This window comes from Lytechinus pictus, chromosome 4 (genome assembly GCF_037042905.1).
Source record: "Lytechinus pictus isolate F3 Inbred chromosome 4, Lp3.0, whole genome shotgun sequence".
NCBI lineage: Eukaryota > Metazoa > Echinodermata > Echinoidea > Temnopleuroida > Toxopneustidae > Lytechinus > Lytechinus pictus.
In genome coordinates, this window is record NC_087248.1 from 18,316,280 (window position 1) to 18,340,789 (window position 24,510).

The 24,510-nt window shown below is 40.0% G+C and overlaps 1 protein-coding gene across 1 annotated transcript; it reads left to right on the top strand.

Annotated features, from left to right (window-relative positions):
- The first annotated feature begins 2,522 nt into the window (after positions 1–2,522).
- LOC129258901 (uncharacterized) lies at positions 2,523–15,093 on the top strand. Its single transcript, XM_064098544.1, has 4 exons — positions 2,523–2,677; positions 10,039–10,214; positions 11,362–14,071; positions 14,748–15,093. The coding sequence occupies exons 1-4, from the start codon at positions 2,535–2,537 to the stop codon at positions 14,842–14,844; spliced, it is 3,126 nt and encodes a 1,041-aa protein (XP_063954614.1). The 5' UTR covers positions 2,523–2,534; the 3' UTR covers positions 14,845–15,093.
- Positions 15,094–24,510: the final 9,417 nt, after the last annotated feature.

Here is a 24,510-nt window from a genome sequence, read left to right on the forward strand (position 1 = left end):
CTTGAGCATGTTGAGTGCATTAGGGTATGACGTGCCTGTAATCGTGACTGTGATTAGCGTTCGTGATTCTAATCATGTTCTAGTTTCGTTTCACACGCGCTAAATATTCGCCATTAGCCTTATTTTCACTGGAATCATTCAAATTACGATTTTCTTACCGTGTGAAAGGGCGGTTAGTTTTAACTTGTACTTTAGTTTTACTGTTGTGCTCGATATATTCAAGAAAAGCTTGCCGAGAAATAATCGAAAAACCAGGGGAGGGGGGGGGGGGGTGGTATGTAAAATTAATGTTAACCCTAACACAGTGATTTCGATCTCCATGATCCCCTGATGTCTTTTAAATTGAGTGCTCATTTGTAATAACATGGCAGCAAGTATCATCCACAAGACAGCCCCACCCCCATCTGCTGAGGAAAGGGGGAAATGTCCTTTCAAGAATTATTAGACTGCATCGAGCTACACTTTTAAAAATGTGGTGTTAAAACTGACACCAGTTGGTGTTAATAGAGGACCACGCCTTGAGGTGTTAAAATTACACCCAAAGAGATTGAACATAAAACCAAAGAGTCAACCAAAGGTGTTGTAATAACACCTATATGTGTTAAACTAACACTGTCAATTTAACACCGGTGTAAAATGGTTGGTGTGGTCTTCTATGTACACCGTTTAACACCCCAGTTTTTGTTGTGTACACTCCTTTTTTTAAATCCACCTCTCCCCAATCCCCACGCTGACACAAGTAAGAAGAAGAAATCGAAACTTTTTTTTGAAAGACACGATCATCTAAAAAAAAATGTAGGCCTATCCCCCCTGATATTGATCATTAGTCAATTGCTGTTTGATACTCAATCTAACATGACTAATTATATGACATTAGCTTCTCAGGAAATATGCCTGCATGGCCGGGGATGTTTATTATGCTACTTATCCTACACGTCATATAGCGCAACATTTACACTGAACGATAAAACTAGATAATGGATGTCGAAAAACAGTCCCGGACGGAACCGGACATGGCGTCATCTGCTATGCAGGGAAATCAATGACTATTTGAAGAAATTTACTGGTATGCAACTGCAGTACAGAGGCGTCACTGATTTTATTTTTACAAGAGGAGTAAAGATTCTTTTTTTTTATTCTGAAAGAGGAGGGAATATAATGTTGCATACATCCCTCGTTTCCGAATTGAATTAGAATAATGATCAATGAGTATTTGGGTTAATGAAAACGGATTCTCTGAAGAAAGATTTGTGGAAATTGTTAATTTACCAAGTTAAAAAGACTGAGTAAATAAAACATGTAAAACGCGCAATTTCTAAACTACTTTCATACTGTCTTTGGTGATGTGTAGACCTAATTATATATATATATATATATATATGTGTATATATATATATATATATATATATATATATATATATATATATATATATATATATATATATATATTGTAAAGAACTGGATGAAGAGAACAATGGTAGGCGTAGCTTAAATCAAGGTTCCCCAGAGCTATCTACCCTTTGGAAAAATTGGTGATGCCGAAAAAATGTCTCTGCCGGGACATATATATATATATATATATATATATATATATATGTATATGTATATATATATATATTTATTTATTTATATATATATATATCATATATTTACAGTACCAGTCATTCAAAGAAAGTAATGATGTTTTAAAGTTTCGCTTATTTTTCACAAAACACTGAAAACAGTGATATGCACAATCCAGTGACATGCACATGAGACGGTCGATGATGCCCTTCACTCACTATTTCTTTTGTTTGTTATTGTTTAAATTAAACAATATTTAATTTTTTACAGATTTGACAATAAGGACCGACTTGACTGAACCATATATTTTTAAACAATACTAATTCCACATGGTCATGGAGGAATTAATCGTTGTTTCACTTGACAATGAGGAGAAAATTAGAATATTTCATATTTCATATAATGAAAGAAATACAAAAGTGAGTGGATGACGTCATATACTCATTTTCATACCGACCAGGATATGCTGTTTTGTGAAATTAAGCGAAACTTTAAAATGTCATAACTCTCTTATTTAACATCCGATTTTGATGAAATCTTCAGTGTTATGCTTGTTAGATGTTTCTCTTTTTATTCAAATCAACTGTTTGTTGGGATGGACCTAATTGTTTTCCAAGTCAGCACTGCTGCTATACTGGATCGCGTTAATGCCGACGAGACAGCCAGAGGTGTTCCATTGCTTTGTTTGGTAATAATTTTACTGGTTGCGCCTTTACCGTCTGCCACACCCCAGCATGGATCCTGAGTGGTGGTGATTGATGTTATACTGTCCATACAGCGACTGGTAATAACGTCTGAATGTGCCCCTTGTATAATCCACGACTTCATAGGCATAGATATTGATTATCCATAATCGAAATCATGTTGGTAAATTAGAATACCACCTTTTTGTTAAGATCGGTGTTAATTAATTGCTATGAAATGATACAGCGTGTGTGTTTTAATCTTTTTCAGGAAAGGGTGGCATAATAATGGCCACTCTTGGAGTTCCTGAAGCTAACCCTGCAGTTAAGGTCAACGTTGAGGACGCCATAACCGATCTTCAGCTCATGACCATCGCCCAGCAGATAGGGCCCGAATCTTGGCGTCTCTTGGGACTGGAGCTCGGATTGAGGCAAGTATCATTTTATTAACATGCACTATGTATCTCCTACCATTTCCTATTAAAGGTATTGTTTAACTTTGTGAGCAGCCGATTTAAAGAATTCTCAAACCAAGATGAAACATGTGTACAAGTGCATGTATTAGAACTAATAAACCCTGAAAACAACCATTATTGAGAATGAAAAAAGCTAAAACTACAAGGCAAACCCCGATTTTGTAAAATGGCGTCTTATAGACGCCTAAATAGTACACATAAGTGTATGGGATGAAATTAAGATGGTGTTTTCGGTCACTTTATATTTCAATTTTTGAAGCACTAAATAATTATTTTCGAACGCAATTTTTTCTGGGCTTCATTTTTGTAACATATCACAGACACAGGTGACAAGTATGACCTTCTAGCTCAGATTTTTTAAAAGTCAAACCAATGTTAACCAATCACTTTAATAATAGTATTCCGTATCCAGGAGTGTGTTGTGCAGAATAGAGTAGTTTTTACAGATTCTGTGGATTTTTTTGTTTGTATGTTTAAAAAGAGAAGATATTGATGATATGACTAACAGAAAAGGCATTTATATACCTATCCGCTAGCCAAGCTAGGGTGTGTAAGAAATGAGAACTTTCTTAACATAAAAATATCTGATTGACTCACCAGCACTGAGGTCCTCTTTGCGAAGGCAAAAATGTAGAAAATCAAGTGGCGATTAATTCATCGGGATCCTTTAATGCGATGTCCATAAACAAGATAAATGCGAATGAAGAACGATGTCGCGATGAAGAACGACCGCGTACGTGAGGCCTCAGCGAAACGCGTCGCGAATAGGGTAATCGTGACACGAGATGTTCTCCTAGAAATATTACACGCTGTCCACTTAATTGGATAACACAAGCGATGAATATATATTTACATATGTCCAAAATCAAAAGGATGGAAAATGAAGAACTTGAAATCCTGATGATGAAAAATAAATCCAAAGTAAGAGCTATTTGTTGTGTTGCAAAGAAAAATGACTAGCAGAAATTGTACATGTCCTTACTAGGTGAAGACTTTCTACCGCGTGTCTTGGAGTGTAAAAATTAACCATGAGGTTGCTCTCAGCTTAAATCTGATTGGCTAGTCGTTGCTAAGTGAGAAAAAACATCCGCTTAGAGATAGACAGGAGAATCAAGTTGAATAGGCTAACTGAGAAGTGCTCCATGAAAAGAATTAATTAAGTTGTAAATCAGCTGTCTTTGCATGATCAATGTAAAATAAAGTGATCAAGCTCTGATCATGTTGAAATCAGTGTTTGATGAAAAGAAAACCACTACAATACTCCCCTCCTAGATCAACGAACGAGAGTTAAGTTGATCGATACAAAGCACTGGTCCCATGATAATGTAAGATGTCCTTTCATCCATTGGAAAACTGGGCAAAACGAGCTGGAAAATGGACGCGGCGACCTGATCTGGTTGTCCGCACCGGTGGAGTAGAGGCAGTAGGAGTAGGTAGCGATGAAAATGATGCATGATGTTGAATTGAATTGTCCATGCTTGTAGTAGATGGCAGATGAGCAACCTTGAGACGATCAACGCTGACGGAATCATTCTTCCCTTTCACTTCCAAAATGAAAAACTTTGGCGTCCTACTAACAACTCTGTAAGGTCCATCATATTGCGGCTGAAGTGATGGCCGGACAGCATCACACCTGATAAATACATGCGAGCAATCTTGCAAATCAGGTGGAACATGCGATGTAGTAGTTTGAGAACGTGTTCGTGCAGGGTTGATGTCAATCATATAGTTGCGAAGGCGATGAACATAGTCGCCTGGGTTGGAGAAAGAGTCCGGAGTCGTTGGTGCCACCAGCTGACCTGGAACCTTCAGTGTAGTTCCATACACCAGTTCTGCTGGTGTACATCCAAGATCCTCTTTTACCGTTGTGCGTATGCCCAAAAGTGCGATAGGCAAAAACTCTTGCCATTTGCTGGGATCAGATTGCGCTCGAAGTGCTGCTTTGAGCTGACGATGGAATCTCTCCACAATACCATTGGCCGCAGGGTGATACGCAGTGGTGCGTGTACGAGAGCTCCCAAGAAGTGAAGTGAGTGCTTGGAAGAGTTGCGATTCAAACTGCCTACCTCTGTCCGTGGTGATGGTTGAGGGTGCGCCAAATCGGGAAATCCACCCATGCACAAGTGTCTTGGCGACAGTCTCTGCTGTAATGTCTGATATTGGGAAAGCATCGGCCCATCTTGTAAACCGATCAATACAGGTTAACATGTAACAATATCCATTTGACGAAGGCAATGGACCGACTAAGTCTACATGAATATGACTGAATCTGGCGTCTGGCGCAGTGTAGGTTCCAAGTGGTGCCTTGATATGTCGATGGACCTTAGAGCGCTGGCAAGATAAGCATGAACGAGCCCACGTACGTATGTCCTTGTTCATACTTGGCCAAACAAAACGTGAAGTAATCATTGCTTGGGTAGAGCGTACACCAGGATGTGACATATTATGCAACGCTTCAAATACCATGCGGCGGTGTTTCTTCGGGACGTAAGGTCTCTCGTGGTCTGTAGAGACATCGCACCAAATCATTCCGTCGCTTGAAGGCCGTGGTACTTGCTTAAATGTCAGTGAAGTTGATTTCTGTATCTCTTCCCATTCATCATCAATTTGGTCGGCTGCAATCTGATCAAAATCAACAGTAAATGATGTGTGGAGAGCATCCACATGCAGTCGAGACAAGGCATCAGCTACTGTGTTGTCTACACCGTGTACATGCTGTATGTCTGATGTAAACTGCGAGATATAGTCTAGCTGGCGGATTTCTCTTGGAGAGTGACGGTCAGGCTTCGATCGCAAAGCGTAGGTCAATGGCTTATGATCTGTGTAGACTGTGAACTCGCGTCCCTCTAAGAAATAACGAAAATGGCGAATCGTGAGGTAAATAGCTAATAATTCCCTACCAAAAGTGCTGTATCTTATTTCGGTAGGTTTGAGTCGCTGTGAAAAGAACGCAATTGGCTTCCAAATACCATCAGCGTACTGTTGAAGGACGCCACCGACTGCTACATCTGATGCATCAACCATCAAGTTAGTTTGGAGATCTGTCGAAGGATGTACAAGCAAAGCAGCATTTGCAAGTTCCTCCTTCGCACGCTCAAATGCACTGATGCGCTCTTCCGTCCACTCAACTGCCTTGGTTGATCTCTTCGGCTGACCACGGAGCATGTCGGTAAGTGGTGCGAGGATAGCTGCTGCCTTGGGGATAAATCGTCGATAAAAATTGACAAGTCCTAGAAAACGACGGAGCTGTCGAATAGAAGAAGGACGAGCAAATTCGCGGATCTCCTCCACGCGCTTCTCGAGGGGTCGAATGCCATCTGCGCTGATGTGATGTCCCAAGAAGATGAGAGAACTCACACCAAACACACACTTGGCAGGGTTGATCACTATACCATACTCGTGAAGGCGAGCAAAAAGAAGTCGGAGATGTTCCTTATGCTCTTCCTCTGTTGCACTAGCAACTAGCATGTCGTCGATGTACACAAAGACAAAAGGCAAGCCCCTGACCACTTCGTCCATCAAACGCTGGAAGGATTGGGCTGCATTTCGAAGTCCGAAAGGCATTCGCGTAAACTCGAAGAGTCCGAAGGGTGTGGTAATTGCCGTCTTCGGTATATCAGATGGTTCAACGGGTATCTGATGGTATGCCTTGATGAGATCTATCTTCGAAAAGATCTCCTTGCCATTCAATGATGCTGTAAAATCCTGGATATGTGGGACTGGGTAGCGATCTGGTACAGTTCGAGCGTTAAGAGCACGGTAATCCCCACATGGGCGCCAATCACCTGGTGTAGATTTGGGAACCATGTGGAGCGGGGATGCCCAATTGCTACTCGACGGTCTAACGATCCCCAGTTCCTGCATATGTTCGAACTCAGAACGTGCTATCGTCAGGCGATCAGCAGCTAAACGACGTGGACGTGCGGAACATGGAGGTCCTGTCGTTACAATGTGGTGCGTAACAGAATGTTTGACAGCTTTGGGGCGATAGTCAGGACGAGTGATGTCTGGGTACTCCTTTAAGATGGCGTTATACTCATCACTGCCTGTAGTCGATGAACGTGAAAACATAGGACTGACAGACTGCGTGTGAAGTGGAGCACGGATGCCGTCGATCGTGAGCTTTGTAGTGGAGTCAATAAGTTTTCGATGCCTAACATCTACAACCAGTCCAAATTCATCCAGGAAATCGGCTCCAATAATGGGTGTAGGAAGATCGGCAATCACGAAAACAAAACGAAAAGTCCTTCGAAGGCCTAAATCCAAAGTGATGGAGCGTTCACCATACGTACGAATGCGAGACTCGTTAACCGCTTCCAATGTGAACTCTGAATGTGTATGCCGTTGTCTGTCAACTGCAGATGGCGTGATTATGCTGACTTCCGCTCCAGTATCTACCAAAAATTGAGTACCACTGATCCGATCATGAATGTAGAACAAGCGACCATTCTTATTCTTAGCACCAGCACGAGTCGTCGCTCTTAATCCCGGCTGGCTCTGTCGTTTCCCTGAGCATGGGTGTTGGAAGAAGGCTGTTGAGAATCACTCGAAAACAAAGAAGCGTGATTAAAGTTACATGGCGGTGTACACTTGCGAGCTTCTGCACCATGTTTCCAGTGATACCAACAGAGAGGACGCTTTTGACTGCTACTCCTGCTACGTTGTCTATTTGAATGAGTATTTGGACGTTGAGGGCGCCTATTTGGAGATCGACCACGTTCATGTTGAAGTTGCGTAGTCAATGACTGCACTTGAAATGTAAGTCTGTCTACTTGCTGTTGAAGTTGTGACAACTCTGAACTAGAAGTAGAAGACGAGGGCGAACTAACAGCAGAAACAGTACTTGTTGAACCAATATCAATGATTCTATCAGCCAAGTCTGCCAACTGTGTCACCTTCATGTCGTCGCGGCTTGACGCTAGAATTGTCTGGACATGATGTGGAAGTCGCTGCAAAAATAATTGTTTGAAGATTGTTCCATCAAGATGATCACTTCCAAGCAGTTGTTCCATTCTACGTAATAACTGGGAGGGTTTTCGATCCCCTAGTTCCTCTTGGGTAAGTAGCTGGTGGAGTCTTTTCTGCTCCGAGACTGATGTCCTGCGAATCAATTCTGCTTTGAGGTGCGAGTACGGTGTGTCCTTAGGAGGGTTCATTAAAATATCCCTGACTTCCTGTGCAATCTCAGGTTGAAGTGCAGACACAATGTACGCAAACTGAGTCTCCTCTGAAGTAATTCCCCTCGTCATGAACTGGGCTTGTACTTGAGCGAACCATACAGCGGGATCGTTCGGCCAGTATGGGGGAAGCTTTAAGGCGACTGCAGCGACATGCGATACCGCAGCAGCTGGATTAGCTGATTGTTGATTCATGATGAAAATTGTTGCGTCTCGAAAATCACGTCGGGATCACCAATTGTAAGAAATGAGAACTTTCTTAACATAAAAATATCTGATTTTCTACATTTTTGCCTTCGCATATTGGACCTCAGTGCTGGTGAGTCAATCAGATATTTTTATGTTAAGAAAGTTCTCATTTCTTACAATTGGGTGATCCCGACGTGATTTGAACACGGGGTCACCAATTGTAAGAAATGAGAACTTTCTTAACATAAAAATATCTGATTGACTCACCAGCACTGAGGTCCTCTTTGCGAAGGCAAAAATGTAGAAAATCAAGTGGCGATTAATTCATCGGGATCCTTTAATGCGATGTCCATAAACAAGATAAATGCGAATGAAGAACGATGTCGCGATGAAGAACGACCGCGTACGTGAGGCCTCAGCGAAACGCGTCGCGAATAGGGTAATCGTGACACGAGATGTTCTCCTAGAAATATTACACGCTGTCCACTTAATTGGATAACACAAGCGATGAATATATATTTACATATGTCCAAAATCAAAAGGATGGAAAATGAAGAACTTGAAATCCTGATGATGAAAAATAAATCCAAAGTAAGAGCTATTTGTTGTGTTGCAAAGAAAAATGACTAGCAGAAATTGTACATGTCCTTACTAGGTGAAGACTTTCTACCGCGTGTCTTGGAGTGTAAAAATTAACCATGAGGTTGCTCTCAGCTTAAATCTGATTGGCTAGTCGTTGCTAAGTGAGAAAAAACATCCGCTTAGAGATAGACAGGAGAATCAAGTTGAATAGGCTAACTGAGAAGTGCTCCATGAAAAGAATTAATTAAGTTGTAAATCAGCTGTCTTTGCATGATCAATGTAAAATAAAGTGATCAAGCTCTGATCATGTTGAAATCAGTGTTTGATGAAAAGAAAACCACTACAGGTGTTTCTGAATCTCCTTTATGCGATCATTAAAAATGTGCCGAACCCGCACGTTATGTTTAAGATACATTAAGATGCCCCAAACCAATTCCAGTTTTGAATGTGCCTCAAACTTCATGTTTATCATCATGACAAAATAAAGATATTCCCCTAAAATTATGATACCGCATATCAGGAGAAGTGACAGGGAAATGTTCTTGTTATTATTTTCATTTTTGTAAGGGGGGGTCTAGATGACCTATTAATTGGTACTATTTATTTATTTTATTTGAAAAAAACCAAAGGGTATTGTATAGTTGCACATCTAATGCTTCTCTTTTCCATACTCTTTCCTTTTTCTTGTTTTCATCACCTGAAAAAATTACATTAGAACTAGCCCGCTCCATTTTAAATGGAAACAAGCCATGGTCATAACATTTTGTGTTGGAAAGGAGAAAAAAAAATAAAAGAGAATGGTGAAGGTTTGAAAGAAATCGGACAAGCAATAAGAAAGTTATGGCTGCTTTAAAAGTGAGATCCCTAAGACTATTTAGATTTCAAATGGGCAACTGGGTAAATTATGACAAGGGGGCAAGGACAACTTTTCCATGTAATTAATTATCAGAGAATTGTGGTTTTCTCCTATTAAGTACCAATTCCCCTGGGACACTAATCTAAATATAACCCAGGTAGTATCATTTTTTTATGTCCCCATGAACGAAAAATAGAATTTGAGGTGAAACTTTTGTATAAAAAAAAAACATATGAACTTGTCTGATTTTTATTTTTCCTCTAAAAACAAGTTTTTATTTGGGTTCGATTCCCCCTTTGACATCTTCCAATTTCCTTCCACGCAATTCAATCGTTTTACTCTGCTATTTTCGTTGCTTGTGTTGGAGCTAACTCTTGGTTGGATTATTATTCATTCACGCTACAAACAGAAAACATCACTTTCTCAACCACGTTGTCGTAATTATGATAAAGGTGGGTCTTTTTCATAAATGTTATTTTAAACAAAGTTTCTTTGATTTCTGTTCCACCTAGGGAGCTTGAATTAGCCCATATTGAGAGGGACAACCGATCCAACTTTGGTGAATGCACGTACCAGATGCTAATCAAGTGGCGTCGGGACCAGATTGATGCTGACACGGCCCTTAATAGTCTTAAGAATGCACTGATAAACGCCAAGCTGGGTGCCGTTGCACGCCAATTAATCAGAGGTGAGTATAAGCTAAGCGGCACAACATGAAGTGTTACAAAAGGGGCGAAGCCATTTTCTCGGGAATTTTTCTTTATTTTTTTCAAACAAGTGCCCGCATAGTTACAAAGAATGCGTATATATAGGCAACATATAGCATTTCCATTTGTTTAATGTGCAAAAGCATGCTGTTGCCTTGCTCACTGGCATAGATTCTGTGGTCGGGGATCGAACCCAGGCATTCATGTTTGCCGAGTCTGGCGCCTTTCACCACCCAGACACGGCGCTTCCTCAATATTAGAGTAACCGTAATGCAAAGATTAAGATTAATCAAGATAAGCTTACGACTCCGTGCGATGCTGCCACACTGTACGGGATTGCCACACCAAGCATTTAATTTCAACATCAACAATTTCAAGGTGAAGACCAAGATGTTGAACGATCTCTTTTTTCATTTCCCCTCCTATTTTTTTTATTTTTTTTTAGTCTCTTATTACCTTAAAGTCATAAAGGCGTCGGCCCTTACCCTTAATGGCACACTTAATTTCATTTATGTTAACAGTATATTTCATATATCAGAGATACAGAGTTCAGACTCTAAAAACATTGATTTAGTGGTTCATTCATTTCATTTCCATAAGTGTTTGTAGATTATTAAAATCTGCCATCTTTTCTAATAAACTAAAGGTATCTGAGTTTTTATGCAATTAAAAGTTTGAGTGGGTTTGGGAGAGTTTTTTATACCCCAAAGTCTTACTTTCAAAACTTATAATTTGTTTGTATCTTGTTGGAAAATCGATATATTATTTAGTCTTGAAGTGTTAGAAAATGGTATTCGGTTGATAAAAGACTATTCAGATTGTGGGTAAGGGACAAGACAGTGTGCACCTTCCTGTACATGCAAACCGCACCACTGGCGGGGGTTAACTTTTTAAATTTGTGGATACGTTTTAAAAGTTAACATGTAATCCGTCGAAAATTGATTTTGTACTCGACAAAGATCAGGGGGCCGTTGCATGTTGACTTACAATAATTGTAACTCCTATGGAAACCTTGATTGGTTGCTAAGCCTGGTTACCATGGTAACTGCCATAATGGCAAGGTTACCGTACTTGTAACTCTGTATGAAACTGGCCCCTGAAGTTATCTACCTACGTCTTTCCTTTCAGGATCGACATATGGCATGGACAGCGTGGACGGTGGTGTTGTCCTCAACACGGCCTTGTTGAAGGGAGATAACTTTGACGTCCGGAAACTCCGGAGGGAACTCGAGATGAAGTACCACTCTCAACTTTGCACCATGAGACTGTTGCCTTGGGATGCGAGATCAAGGGTAGCCGTTGATCGTTATTTTACCGACATTGGTATCACTCTTGAAGATACCTCAGTCAGGCAACACACCAAGATTCCTTTGGAACGTCATCGCCATAATATCTTCACCATCAGCGCGGTGAAGAACTTGCCAACCAACCGGATTCTTCTTCAGGGAAACGCTGGATCAGGGAAATCGACGGTTGTTGCGAAAATGGCCCTCGATTGGATGTCACGTCATCCAAAATCACCCCTCAAAGACCTCCCGCTTTTGTTTGTGCTCCCTTTGCATAAGCTGAATGAAATGTCCAATTTCGGCGATGCAGTTCGGGAACATTTGCTTCCAGAGGACACGGCATTTACAGCAGAAGCAATAGACGCATACGTGAAAGCAAATCCAGGAGAAGCTGTACTTGTCCTTGATGGATTTGGTGGAATGCAGAAGGGCGAGGCAAAAGGTGACAAGGTCGGGAATCTGATGAAGATTATTGAGAACAAACGTCTCACAGAATGCAAGGTTCTGGTGACATCACAGTTCTGGAAAGTAGCACAGATGAAGGAGTCAGTCATTCGAGAGTACACCCTTCTGGAAATGGAAGGTTTTAAGGTAGAAGATACATTCTCCTACATCTTAACTTACTTTGAGGATGACGAAACGATGGCACAGGGTTTGATCCGCCACGTTGAAGCCTCACCGAACATCATGGAGACTCTATGTCCATATCCTCTATTTTGTTCTATCTTATGCCATCTTTGGGAAGAAGGTTTTTCCAAGGACACAGGAAGAAATCATCTTGGAACTACCAGCCACACGACAAATCACATCATTCGCAGTTTGTGGGCGCATCTCGAGGCTAAGAACAGGGATGAAGATTTTAGCGATGACTTAGATCGGTCAAGACATGATTCAGAGGCAACGCATGGAACAAGATTGTCTCTTCTCTGTCGAAGGATGAGGAGTATTAGAAAACGGTCGATCAAAACGGGACTTGACAAGTCTGGTCTCCCAAGGCATTCGCTTAAATCAACGATGTCCCGGCTCGGCAAGGTTGCCCTGGAGAAGTTAGTATCAAGGAACCCTGAAGGGGAGTTGGAACAGAAAGACGTTGCTTTTTGTCGCGAGTTTACAGAGATCGGTTTAGCAGTAGGGATTCTATCTCAAACTCGAGGGGAAAGCACGGGATTTGCACTACCTAGAGGGTTCCAGAGTGAAAACCTGAAAGGCGTGCGATTTTCCCACAAGGGGGTGATGGTGAAATGTGCAGCTATATATCTAGCGTCTCTCTGGAAGAGAAACCATGCCAAATTCGCTGAGATACTGAAGCTCATAAAGGACAAGTTTATTGCTCAAGCATTTGAAGGATTGTTGCTGCTATCTTGCGGCGAAGATGCTAATGTGGCAAGGGAAATTCTACAGCACCTTTCTTCTGTTTCAGCTTCACATGACCTACTGCTGAAATGCTATTTTGAAAGTACTGAAGAAGAATCTGTGGATGAGGAAATGGCTCGAATATTCAAGGAAAAGTACTATGTTGCATTGAACAGCCCAGGGCGTGATTCATTCTCTGCTCTTAAATATTTCCTTAAGAGAAGAAGTACTGGTGATTCTGTGATCAGGAAGTTGTTGATATCAGCTCCTCCCTTGAGTAGTTTGCAGAGCTTCGTGGAGGCCCTTGACATTGAGAATTGCAGAAGCATTTCTACCGTTAGTTTGTCCTGGTGTGACCTTGAAGAAACCAAAACGTCAGCACTGATCTATGCACTCGGAAATCTTTCCTCACTCACTGAATTAGACATGCCCGGATCAAAAATAGGGCCAGCTTTCATCCAGAACTTAAGTCGCCTGCCGGAGGGATGTTTCAAGAGCCTTGAAAGCCTCAAACTACCAATATGCACCGCAAGAGCTGATACAGTCTTCGGGGCAGTGTTCTGGTCTGACAAATTTCCTGTACTCCAGAAGGCCTTTCTCACTATACAAGATGTGAGCTCCGACAGCGCCAACCACATAGATGAAAATAATACTCAGGGACATACTCCGAAGGATCTTCGGAAGATATCTTTGAATTCGAGCACTCTGGGTCTTCACGGATCTCTGCGATTTGCCGAAACACTTGCACACTCTGCGAAGCTGAAGACTCTGTCCCTTGTCAACTGTAGCTTCCATCCTGACTTCTTTAGCCGGGTCGGCGAGTTACTGGCTCTGAGAAAAGTTGTCTTGCACATGGAGTATTGGAAAGAGTTCCACTTGGAGACATTCTTGAAGAAATGCCCTAGACTTTGCCACATGGAAATCAATTCCCCATCGTCTTCTCGGTATGAAGACGTTGAGGAGACGTTGAAGGTGATCCCTCGAATCATGACCTGTCTGCCAAAATTGAATACCATGCATGTTTCTGTGGGTCTCGGCTGCAACTTCACAGCGAATGATGACACATTGGTAGCGATTTGCGATGCCTTAAAGATCTGCAATATTTTGAACAGACTGATCATCACCGGGATTAAGATGACAACGAACCGCGGAATGGACATCATTCGAACATGCAGAGGTGGCTCTGTCCGAATCATTGCGTGAGTTTAACACATTTAATGACTTTCTCTCTCTCTCTCTCTAAATATCTCTCAAAGGTTATGTTTCCACAAATCATGAGGAGTACGCAATGGGAAAACTTTCTTAATGTTTTAGGCCGAAAACCTGCCCCCAACAAATTACTTTGCATCATTACCCTGGTTATGAGGAAATGACTTTAATGACAGCCCTTAGATCGGATACAACAACCCCAACCCCCGTGTTATAAAAAAAAAACCCAGAAATTAAGGTTACAAATACACAAACTAACAAATTCTTCACTCAGAATGAATTGTCAGACAGCCCCTGGGCATATTTTTACTTAAGGCCTATGAACCATTTTTTTCTTCAGTTTGAATACAACATTATTTCACATCGGGAAGGGATGTACATGTAAAATGCCCGTACCCAGGCCCGTGCCTTCATGTCTATAGGCGTTTCCCGCCACAAGCCTCAGCTTTGAGGGTATACGCCTTCTTCTTCTTTAAACCCAACATGTACATATTTATATTTTGCATAACAAATTGATTTATGTATGAATTAATGTTTACGAAAAATGTAATGAAATGGAAGAAAATGTTTATTTGAATTGAATTGAATGTGAAATACTCAAATGCTGCAGACAATATCGCTGACATTTTTACCCCACTCCTCTTTCTGTTTTTTTGCTTTCTACAGTCTTAACGCATGTTTCAAACCGGGAGAGGATTTGACGGAGTTGAGACTTCTTCGTGACGAGGTGAACAGAGGAAAGGATATGGTTGTTGAATGTTGAGATGGATTGCCAACACGATGACTCAGTAACATGTCAATACAAGCTGGATTTATACAGCGCCTTTTGCCAGATAATACAAAGCGCAACTATTATAACCCTGGCTTTAGCTCGAGCAGCGGCACTCAGTGCATTCTGGGAATTGATCATTCCTGGGCCCCGTCTTACAAAGAGTTTTGATTGATCCAATCAATAACTCTATGGAAATAACTCTCCATAACTCTATGGAAATCCATCAGTGCCATAACAAAATTTCTACAGGATATTTGCTAAGTGTCCTTTGTAAAAAAAATAAATAAAAAAAAGGAGAACATACCAAATCTTCAAGAAATCAATGAAATTATGGATATACTTCATATCTCGAATTTTTTTTGGAACAAACATGCATTTTATATGTTGACTTCCTGGCTTCCATAATTGCGATTGATCAATCGCAACTCTTGTAAGACGGGCCCCAGGTATTCACCTAACCTGTATCGAAAGCATCAGAGTGGAAATCAATTTCTTGAAGAAGGAGATTACGACATGGCTGGGATTCGAACACGCGATCCTATGTCTCAAAGACTAATCCATTAGGTTACAACGCTCCATCGGGGGTTAGATGCGAACCTGAGACCAGCCATAAGAAGAGAAAGTCTGATAGCTAGTCGGTCGATATATACGCCTTTCAGTCTTTCCACGTGCCAGTTATGAGCAGACTGACGTAGCCTGCGTTTTGAAAGGATGAAACGCGGCTATGGACACGAAATTCTTTCTGTAACCTCTTACGAATTCTTAACACTCAAAACATTTTTGTTTACATTTTTGGGAGATCGTATACTCCCACTCCTTTCCTCCATCCCATCCTATCCTAGCTCTGGGCGGTCTCAATCTAAATCCGTTATAAATTTTCTAGATTGTGCCGGTCTCTTCCCCATCAAAATAGGCATACCGAGAGCAACATTTTCGTCCAGACAAATTTTGACTTTTTAACCAAGGTGACGAAATTGTGAAAAACGAGTCATTTTCACAGAGCAAATGTTTTTTTTTAATGAAACACCTGATGAGTATCATTGCATTTACTCCTCGATGCATAGGCCTACGGTTTGTTGAAACCAATTAAAGGGACATTCTGGACTATCGCTTTAATACTTTATTTGGAAGAAATGATTGTTTGCTTGTTCGGGGTGAATCTGCCCGAAAAAACCTAATGTGAACCCTTTCTTTTGGTAAGATATCGCGACTTAAAACGACTCACTTATAAGGAGGCAGTTGTCCCCCGTGATTGTCCCTCTACTTATCTATAACCAGTCTTGTGTCACTTACAGTGTTTGCAGGAAAGCTTGCTGGCGATCGCCATCTTGAAAATGTAGAACTATGATCTATTATAGTAACTTTGCCATCCCATTGTATCTTTCATGAAATCCTTGATTTTGATTGGCTGATGTTGGGTCATGTTACAATGGTAGTCACCATTGGAACGCAAGGTACCCCGTTTTAGTACTTTATTGGCAAAAAGTACATTTATGTTCGATGGTCATAGATTTTGGAGCTTCCGCGACAATAACATAAAAAACAGCCCTTCTCTACATTCTTTTAAAAGAAAACTGAAAACATTTTTACTCAAATTCTACAGAGGTCTTCAAAATCAATTTTCCCACCTCAGTTTCCCATTAGACCACAACTTATTTTCATTTTTTTCATCATTATTTTAATTTTATACTCTCTTTCGGTCGCAATTCGTTCTGTTTCTACTCATGTTTATTTCTCCTCATTGTCGTCCCGTTTTTGTTTTATATTTCGTTTTGTTTTTATACTTATTTAATGTTGTCTTGTTGTGTGTGTTATCTTGTTCTTTTTATCTGTTAACAGCAAGTATCCGCAGGCAAATAGCAACTATTGCGCCCCCCCCCCTCTCTCTCTCTTCACATTATTATACAAGCTATGCTTTTGAGTGAATCTTCCATTTCCAAAGATCCTTATTTTTTCTATTTAAATTATGTATTATTATTTGTCTACAAAATATACCATATTAGGTAAATACCTGTGTTAATTATCATTGATGTTATTGAATATAATTCAAATGACAATGATTCGTATTGTAAATGTTTGTTATAAATGTATGAAAATACTTTGTATTAATCTTTACGTTCTGCTGGAAATAAAATCTGAATCTGAACGAAATCTGAAATAAATAATAGTAACTTTTATGTAATGGGGGCCCTGGGCCAAATTCGTTCAGCCACTGCCTTCCGAGGAATCTGACCTGGGGTCCGTTTCATAAAAGACTTGCAACTGTTGTAACTTTGCCATTATGGCAACTACCATGGTAACAGGGCTCATCAGCCAATCAGAATCAAGGTTACCATGGTAGTTGCCATAATGGCAAATTTACAAAGTTGCAAGTCCTTTATGAAACGGGCCCCAGATCAGTGTCTGTGCTTTACTTCACCAGAATTGCCGTTTTAAGACAACCGCTTTTTCGGCATGTCCGCGACTCCGCGATAGCTGAAGCTTGGAATAGTTTGCCCAATGCTTTCCCCGGTCAAAACTGCGCATGCTCAATGGGGAAGCGCCGGGGTATACTTCTTTTTAAGCCTTTTAATAAGGGTCATTTTCATATATAGAGGCAAGATGATCTCAAGGACGCGTATTTTTTCCCATATATATTAAATATGTGACAAATACGGTGTAGGTATTTGTCGTTGGTGAGAATGAAGCCTCGATTCGTCAGGAGAAGTATGTGTGTGGGAGGGTGGGTGTGTGTGTGTGTGGGTGATTTGCCTCTACGTTCTAGGCCATATCATCCAATGACCATGCCTAATGCCGTTGGTCCAGTATGAATTCGCTCAGTAGCCATTTCGTCCAATAGCCATTTCGTCCAATAGCAAGTTAGTCTATCTTCATTGCCAGTTGGTCCAATAACCATTTGGTCTAATAGCCGTTACTTGGGGCAGGCGCAAATCCAGGGGGTGAATGAGTTTTCCGCCTCGTTCCCCCGGTAAGAAAAGGGGGAAACATACCACACTACAGGATGAAATAAATTATGATTTAAACACAAATAACAATTTATTAGCCTGATTTTGATAACACTCTCTTCAAGGCTTTGGTTATGCCCATTTTTCTCAGATTTAAGCACTTTTGGTGTTGCAATTTGTTTTTAGTTTTGTTCTTGCATTTGCATGGGCGGAAATCCCCCCCCCCCTACTCAAAATAGTGGGGGGACACAATATCAAATGCCCCCCCCCCCCTACTATTTTTTGTCTTTTATGATGGTAAGAAATACATCATTCAAAATCGAAATAAAACATGTATTTTGGGACGAGATGACCTTACTTCTGGGCTGGTAACTTTTTTTTTTGCTTGTCGAATTTTCCAGCCCCTTGTCCCCCTACTTTTTGGGAGAGATTTCCGCCCTTGTGCATTTGTAACAAATGACAAGCGATAAAAAAAAAGGGAATTTTTTTTTCAATTTTGAGATCTGAAGAGAAAAAAATATTGCACATTGCATATCTGATATTGGGAAAGTCAATAGCGTTCACTCAAGGGGTGAATGAGGGTGTGTGTGTGGGGGTGTGGGTGAGTGTGTGTGCGTGTGTTTGGAGGGGGTGTATGAGAGGCAAGAGCCCAGGGGCGTTCACACATGTCATCACCATGCGGTTGCATAGATCCATACACATTAGACCAAATTGGCATTGGACCGAGTGGGAATTGGATCAAATGGGTATTGGACCAAGTGGGAATCGGACCAGCTGTCAGTTTTACCATGTGGGCACTGGACTGTCAATTGGACCAAGTGGGTATTGGACCAAATTAGACCAAATGGATGTTGGGCTAAATTACATTAGACCAAACTGCAATTGGACCGTGTTTTTCGGCTAAACTGGCTATTGAACGAATGGTTAATTGGTAATTTGCACATTTAGCTAATTTATCAAAATGTGCAATTTATCAAGTGTGACGTAACAGATCCCAGCATCAGGCATAGGTGCACTTCTGGCACATTTTGTCAACAAATTTCTTATACCAAAATGTGCAGTTACCAAAATGTCCCGCAACCTTGTTCCGACACGTTTTGGTATTGCACACTTTCATTTACCAAAATGCTCAATTTACATGATCTACCAAAATGTACCGTAACAAGGGTTCATACTATCAAAGATCTTTAGAATCGCATAGAGAGGTTATATCATATATTATCATTATTGCATAATCTAATTATGCCAGAAAAAATCATAGGTATAACAGGACATGCATTGGCGTCTTATTCTAATTCAAATATTGCATTTATCTCGTGATAAGCAATACAAAAGGAAAGGTCTCTCACTCCTTTCCTTCCCCATATATTTTTTTTTTCAATTTCCATTCTCTCTATCTTTTTCTCTTCGTCTTTTTATTTTTCCCTCGCTCTCTCGATTACTCTGTGTCAATTCACATTTGTAGTATACAGCTCTGCCTTCTGATAAATATCTCTTTCGTAAGATTACCGAATAAGTCACTTCACAAGAGTTCATTCATTGCGATAAAAAAAATTTGGCTAGAGGTATCCATTTTACAGTCAGTTGCTCCCAATTGTTGTTCTGGCATTGTCACAACTTGTGAGCATTTCTTGAAAGGGTAGAGTTCGATGAAAAAGTTATATTCAAAAGTCAGAGTTCAGTGAAAGAGGAAATCTTGAGGTTGTTTGAGTCGAGTCCTTTACCTCAGTTCCTTGGCTAAACTTGGCTTTGAGGTGGACGACGGTCGGATATTTTGGGTCAAAATCTGCCAAAGGTCAGATCCTTGTGAAATCTAAAGTCTGTGTAGTTTTAAAGTGTTTATTAATCACAAAGTGCTCAATATAGTAGAATACGGGTGCTTTTTGTGAATCATGCCATACTTCATCGGGGGGTTCACAAGGAAATTGTGATTTGTGAGAACATTATTGATTAAAAGATATCGTTGTTACTATAAACAAAGAAAGTGTCGCTGAATAATAAACGGTCTACAGGCGCCAAGGAGCAATGGGCCATTAGTTAAGCTCACGTTTAGAATGGTAAACACTATAGAGGCGCCAAATAGCCACGGTCCTTGGCTATCCATTGCCGAGCCGTTCAATACATTGTCGCCACTGTTATGGCATAATTCTTTCTTGTGAACAAGTTTTCGTGGGAATATTTTCCCCCTAAAACGGAGGGAATGGAGACACCGTGCATTCTGGTGGTTTTGAACGATATAAGTATGACTGAAATCACACAAAAAATGCCACTTTCAATATAACCAGCAGTCGACTGACTGATATTCTCCTTTCGAGTGCAGCATCTATGATACTTCCGTGTTTCCATTTTTGGTTTGCTTCCTGATCGAGAATGCGTCTCGAAGTGTTCCTGCTTTTGGCAGCAACTCTTGTTGCGTCCTGTAATGCAAATCTGCTTGTCATAGATGAGCCACCTCCGCCCAAGCCTTGCTACCCTGTCTTTAATCCGAAGCCAGACTGCCTCGGAGAGCCGGTGGTTGGATGGCATTACTGGAGCAATATGCAATATTTGTGTACCCCCGAGAGACTCACCAAAGACGAAGCCGAGGAACGTTGCCAGGGATGGGCCGAAGCCATCTGCAAGGGTGATGACGTAGCCTCCATTATCCTATCTCACCTCGGCTCTTACATCTCACGCGGAGAGGTAGAAGAAGCTCTGCTGGAAAGCTGTAACGATCCCTGCGTCCCATTAGGAGATCTCATTTGGACTGGCGTGGAGCGGATTGAGGAGGATAGACTTTATTACTCAGACGGAAGATCCACCAGCAGGCACACTTTCTCCAGAGCTGCTGGACTACCCGATCATCTGGAGGAAGGGGAGGAATGCGTGGCCATGAAAACAAAAGACGGCACCATGCAAGTCGTACCCTGTGATTGGAAGCTCCCGTATACCTGTAAGATGCAGCCTAACACGCCCCACTAGATATCAGAACTACGTACCGCAGGAACACCATCCAGGATGCTGGAAACTTATAGGCCCATTATTTTGACCTATGATAGTCTATAGCTTGCAGATATTCTAGCCACAACAACAATTCATACTACTACTACTACTACTACTACTACTACTACTACTACTACTAATGATAATGATAGTAATAATAATAAATATAATAATGATGGTGGTGATGATGATGGTGATGACGGCAGCACTAATAATAAATATTTTTTAAGGGCCGTCTATGTAAAGATACATTTTTACCGAGGCTTTAACTCCGACTTGCATTTCAAGCTCTTGATACGTTTGGCAATTACCAAAGATTGAATAAAGCGATTTGACTGGGTTACTAGTCCTGTTTTAAATCTTACAAAATGGTATTTAGTAATCGTTTTTTCCCTAGAATTAGACTTTGTTTTCAAATAAATGTTACACTTAAGATACTTTATTTTGTCCATCTCCAATTATGTCATAATTCAACATGAGTTAGTAAACATATATGCTAAATTTCTATTATTGTGATATATTATTGAAACAATGTCTGACAACATGATTTCCTTTGCCAAGTAGGTAATTAAAGACTGTATTTCGTAATTCAAAATGGCCGCCATAGGCCTTATTTGGGTTTCAGGTCACATGACTAAGGTCAAAGTTCACTTAGGGTCAACGAACCATGTTGGGGATATTTCTGGAATTGTCATCATAAATTTAAAAGTTTATAGAATTTGTTCATGGAAACCTGGGACATAAGAGAAACCCTGTATTCCTGAGTATCTTGTGCGTGTTTCAGGTCACATGCCCAAAATCAAAAGTCATTTAGGGTCAATGAACTTTGGCAGTGTTTGGGGTATTTGTTGTACTGGTATCATAACTTAGAAAGTTTATGGATCTACACATGCAGTTCATGAAACATAGACATAAGGGTAATTATTGTTTGCACATGTCTGATGTAACATGATCGTGGTCAAAGGTCATGTTGGGTGAATGGACATAGTATTTTATTATCATATGAGTGTTTTCTTTTGTGAATAATTATTCAATAGCTGTTTGTAAAATCAGAACTGCTGGTATATCAACTGGTGTAATGCAGGCCAGGCAGCCAGAGGCGTTCCTCTTATTTATGAATAAAAGGTGATTTATAAAAAAAATTAACAGGATGGTGTGGTTTATAACGTCAGAAAATGACGTTGCCCAAGGTTGCCAAAGTAGCCTTTGTCAGATTCTTAATAAGCACATCCTCAACTTTCAGCCCAAAATAGACCTACATAATTATATAAGGCTCGGTGTAAAAATGGCAGAGGTAAAAATGGCAGAGGTAAAAATGGCAGAGGTAAAAATGGCAAAGGTAAAACTGGCAGAGGTAAAAATGGCAGAGGTAAATATGGCAAAGGTTAAAATGGCAGAGGTAAAAATGGCAAAGGGTAAAATGGCAGAGGTACAGTCAGACCGCAGGTCCCTATGCTAATGAGCAAAAAGGCCAGATTCATCCAAATCATCTCGTGGCTGAATCCTCCTCCTTGCAAAATCTCGTGATTCGTGAGATTTTCTTTCTCTAAGAATTTACCTGTTTTAACCTCAAGTTAAATGAAATATTATTGCACCATCAGATAGAGTAAATGTTACTCTTTCATATTGGTCATTTATTTTGTATACAATATTTTGTTAAATAAGTAAATTTCTGGCCTGAAAATGTTCCTAAAAACTGAATTTTCTTCCTCTGTTTTCTTTTGCAAATTGTGCAAAACTTTTTATTTTGAGCCTCAATGATATCTATATCACCATAAAGCTGAACTTCTGTACTTTCTCACAATGCCACTCTTGATATGCGGCACCTTTTAATCGGGTCAAGATCACACTTTTCCCACCAAGGTACAAGACGAGATTTCTGAAATGTTGTACTTGTACTTGTACTTCTGATTGGCTGGATATTAAAGGTTCACAGAACAACAGGCGCGGGGTATTTGAGGAGATTACCACATGGGAAGTGTGACCTTCCCATGAACCCAGGCTCTGGAACCGTTGGAATTTGCGAGTGTGTGGTCTCCTTGACCAATCAGAGTGCAGTATTCTTGTTTTCAAGCTGCTTTATGTACTTGGCTAATGAAAAGTGTGACCTTGACCCGATTAAACCAATTCTTATTTTTAATTCTATATAATTTTTAAAGCATACATATTCAGCTTTATCATGATCTAAAAATCATTTGGGCTCAAACAAAAATAAAGTGTGAAAATAGCAGCTTTTGTCAGGTGAAAATAATTATTTTGTAGCATATTTTAGATCAAAATTTTAACCTATATTACAAAATCTTTGAATAAATTCAAACACACGACCTGAAAGAATGATTCTTCTTCTTTACAATGATACCAATTTCATGAAATTCGATGCACAATTAGAGCAGCAATGACCGAATGAAAAGAGGTGTTTTGGTCCGCATCAAGCTCATTAAATATGCAAAACATCTCAAGTCATGAATATCACTTGGATGAAAGAATCCACTTTCTTGGGACCTGCCGTCTGACTTGGTATAAATGACAGCGGTAATAATGGCAGAGGTAAAAATGACAGAGGTATAAATGGTCAGTCTTAAACCCCCATGCCAAAAAATCCAAAATCCCCTCCATGCACACAGTACATTAAATAAGAAAGGTTCTGAGAAGAAAATTGGAATGATAATGTTTGACTAATGGAAAGGGTAACATTTTAAAATGATACTGTAGATCTTCTGCACCAAATTGATAACACTTGAGCTGATATTTCTTATTTTTTCTGGACTTCCATGCACGGCCTTCTCATGTCAAATTGCTCTTCTAATATTCAAATTTAAAGCACACTTTGGATCCCAAGTAATATACTTAATTCATTACAGGGGAAATTCACACTGACATAAAGTTTATTGTAGAAATAGCAGAAAATAATTAAAATGATATTGGTGGGGGTTTTACATTTTAACGGTGACGACATTTCCGAGCAGTTTTTCCCACATATGGTGTAATAAAAAATATAAATGAAATGTCATTTTCTAAAAAAAATGAAAATGTTTTTTATTGTACCTTAAGTATATCAACATACAAATAATTTCACATCCGCTCCTGAAAGATTTTTTTTGGCAATCACGAACCACTGATTAAAAAATTGAAAAGTATATATTTTGGTGCATAAAATACGGGGCAGCTGCTAGTATACGACGTCACAGATCAAAAATTCAAACTTCTATAATAACTTTCTTAATCTTTGATGGACTTTCCGCAAACCACCAATATATTTTTCTGCTAATTTTACAGTAAACCATTTGTCAGGGTGAATTTCCACTTAAATATAGGTCGATAGAATGGTACCTAAGAAACACCTATAAATTTAAATCCCTGATTCGCTACACATTTCAAAATTCATGCGGTAACCGTTACCATAATTAGAAACAAATTTAGGAACCTGACATCCACTTGGACTAGGTGCAATGATGTATTGCTGTGAAAAACTGAACAGTAGTTGATATTATTATATCATTTTCATTAAACTACATGCGTATCATATATCAATATCTATTCGGATCCATTATGATGTTGAAATATAAAAATTACTTTTATTACAGAGCGTTTTGTTATTTTTCGGTTATCCAAGTTATGCAAGTGGTTCAATAAAAATTGTTGGGTATGTATGGGATGAAGTGTTGTTCTACTATGCGAACTGGCCAAGATAAATCCTTTCATCAATCACTCATTGAAATCATTTTGGCAT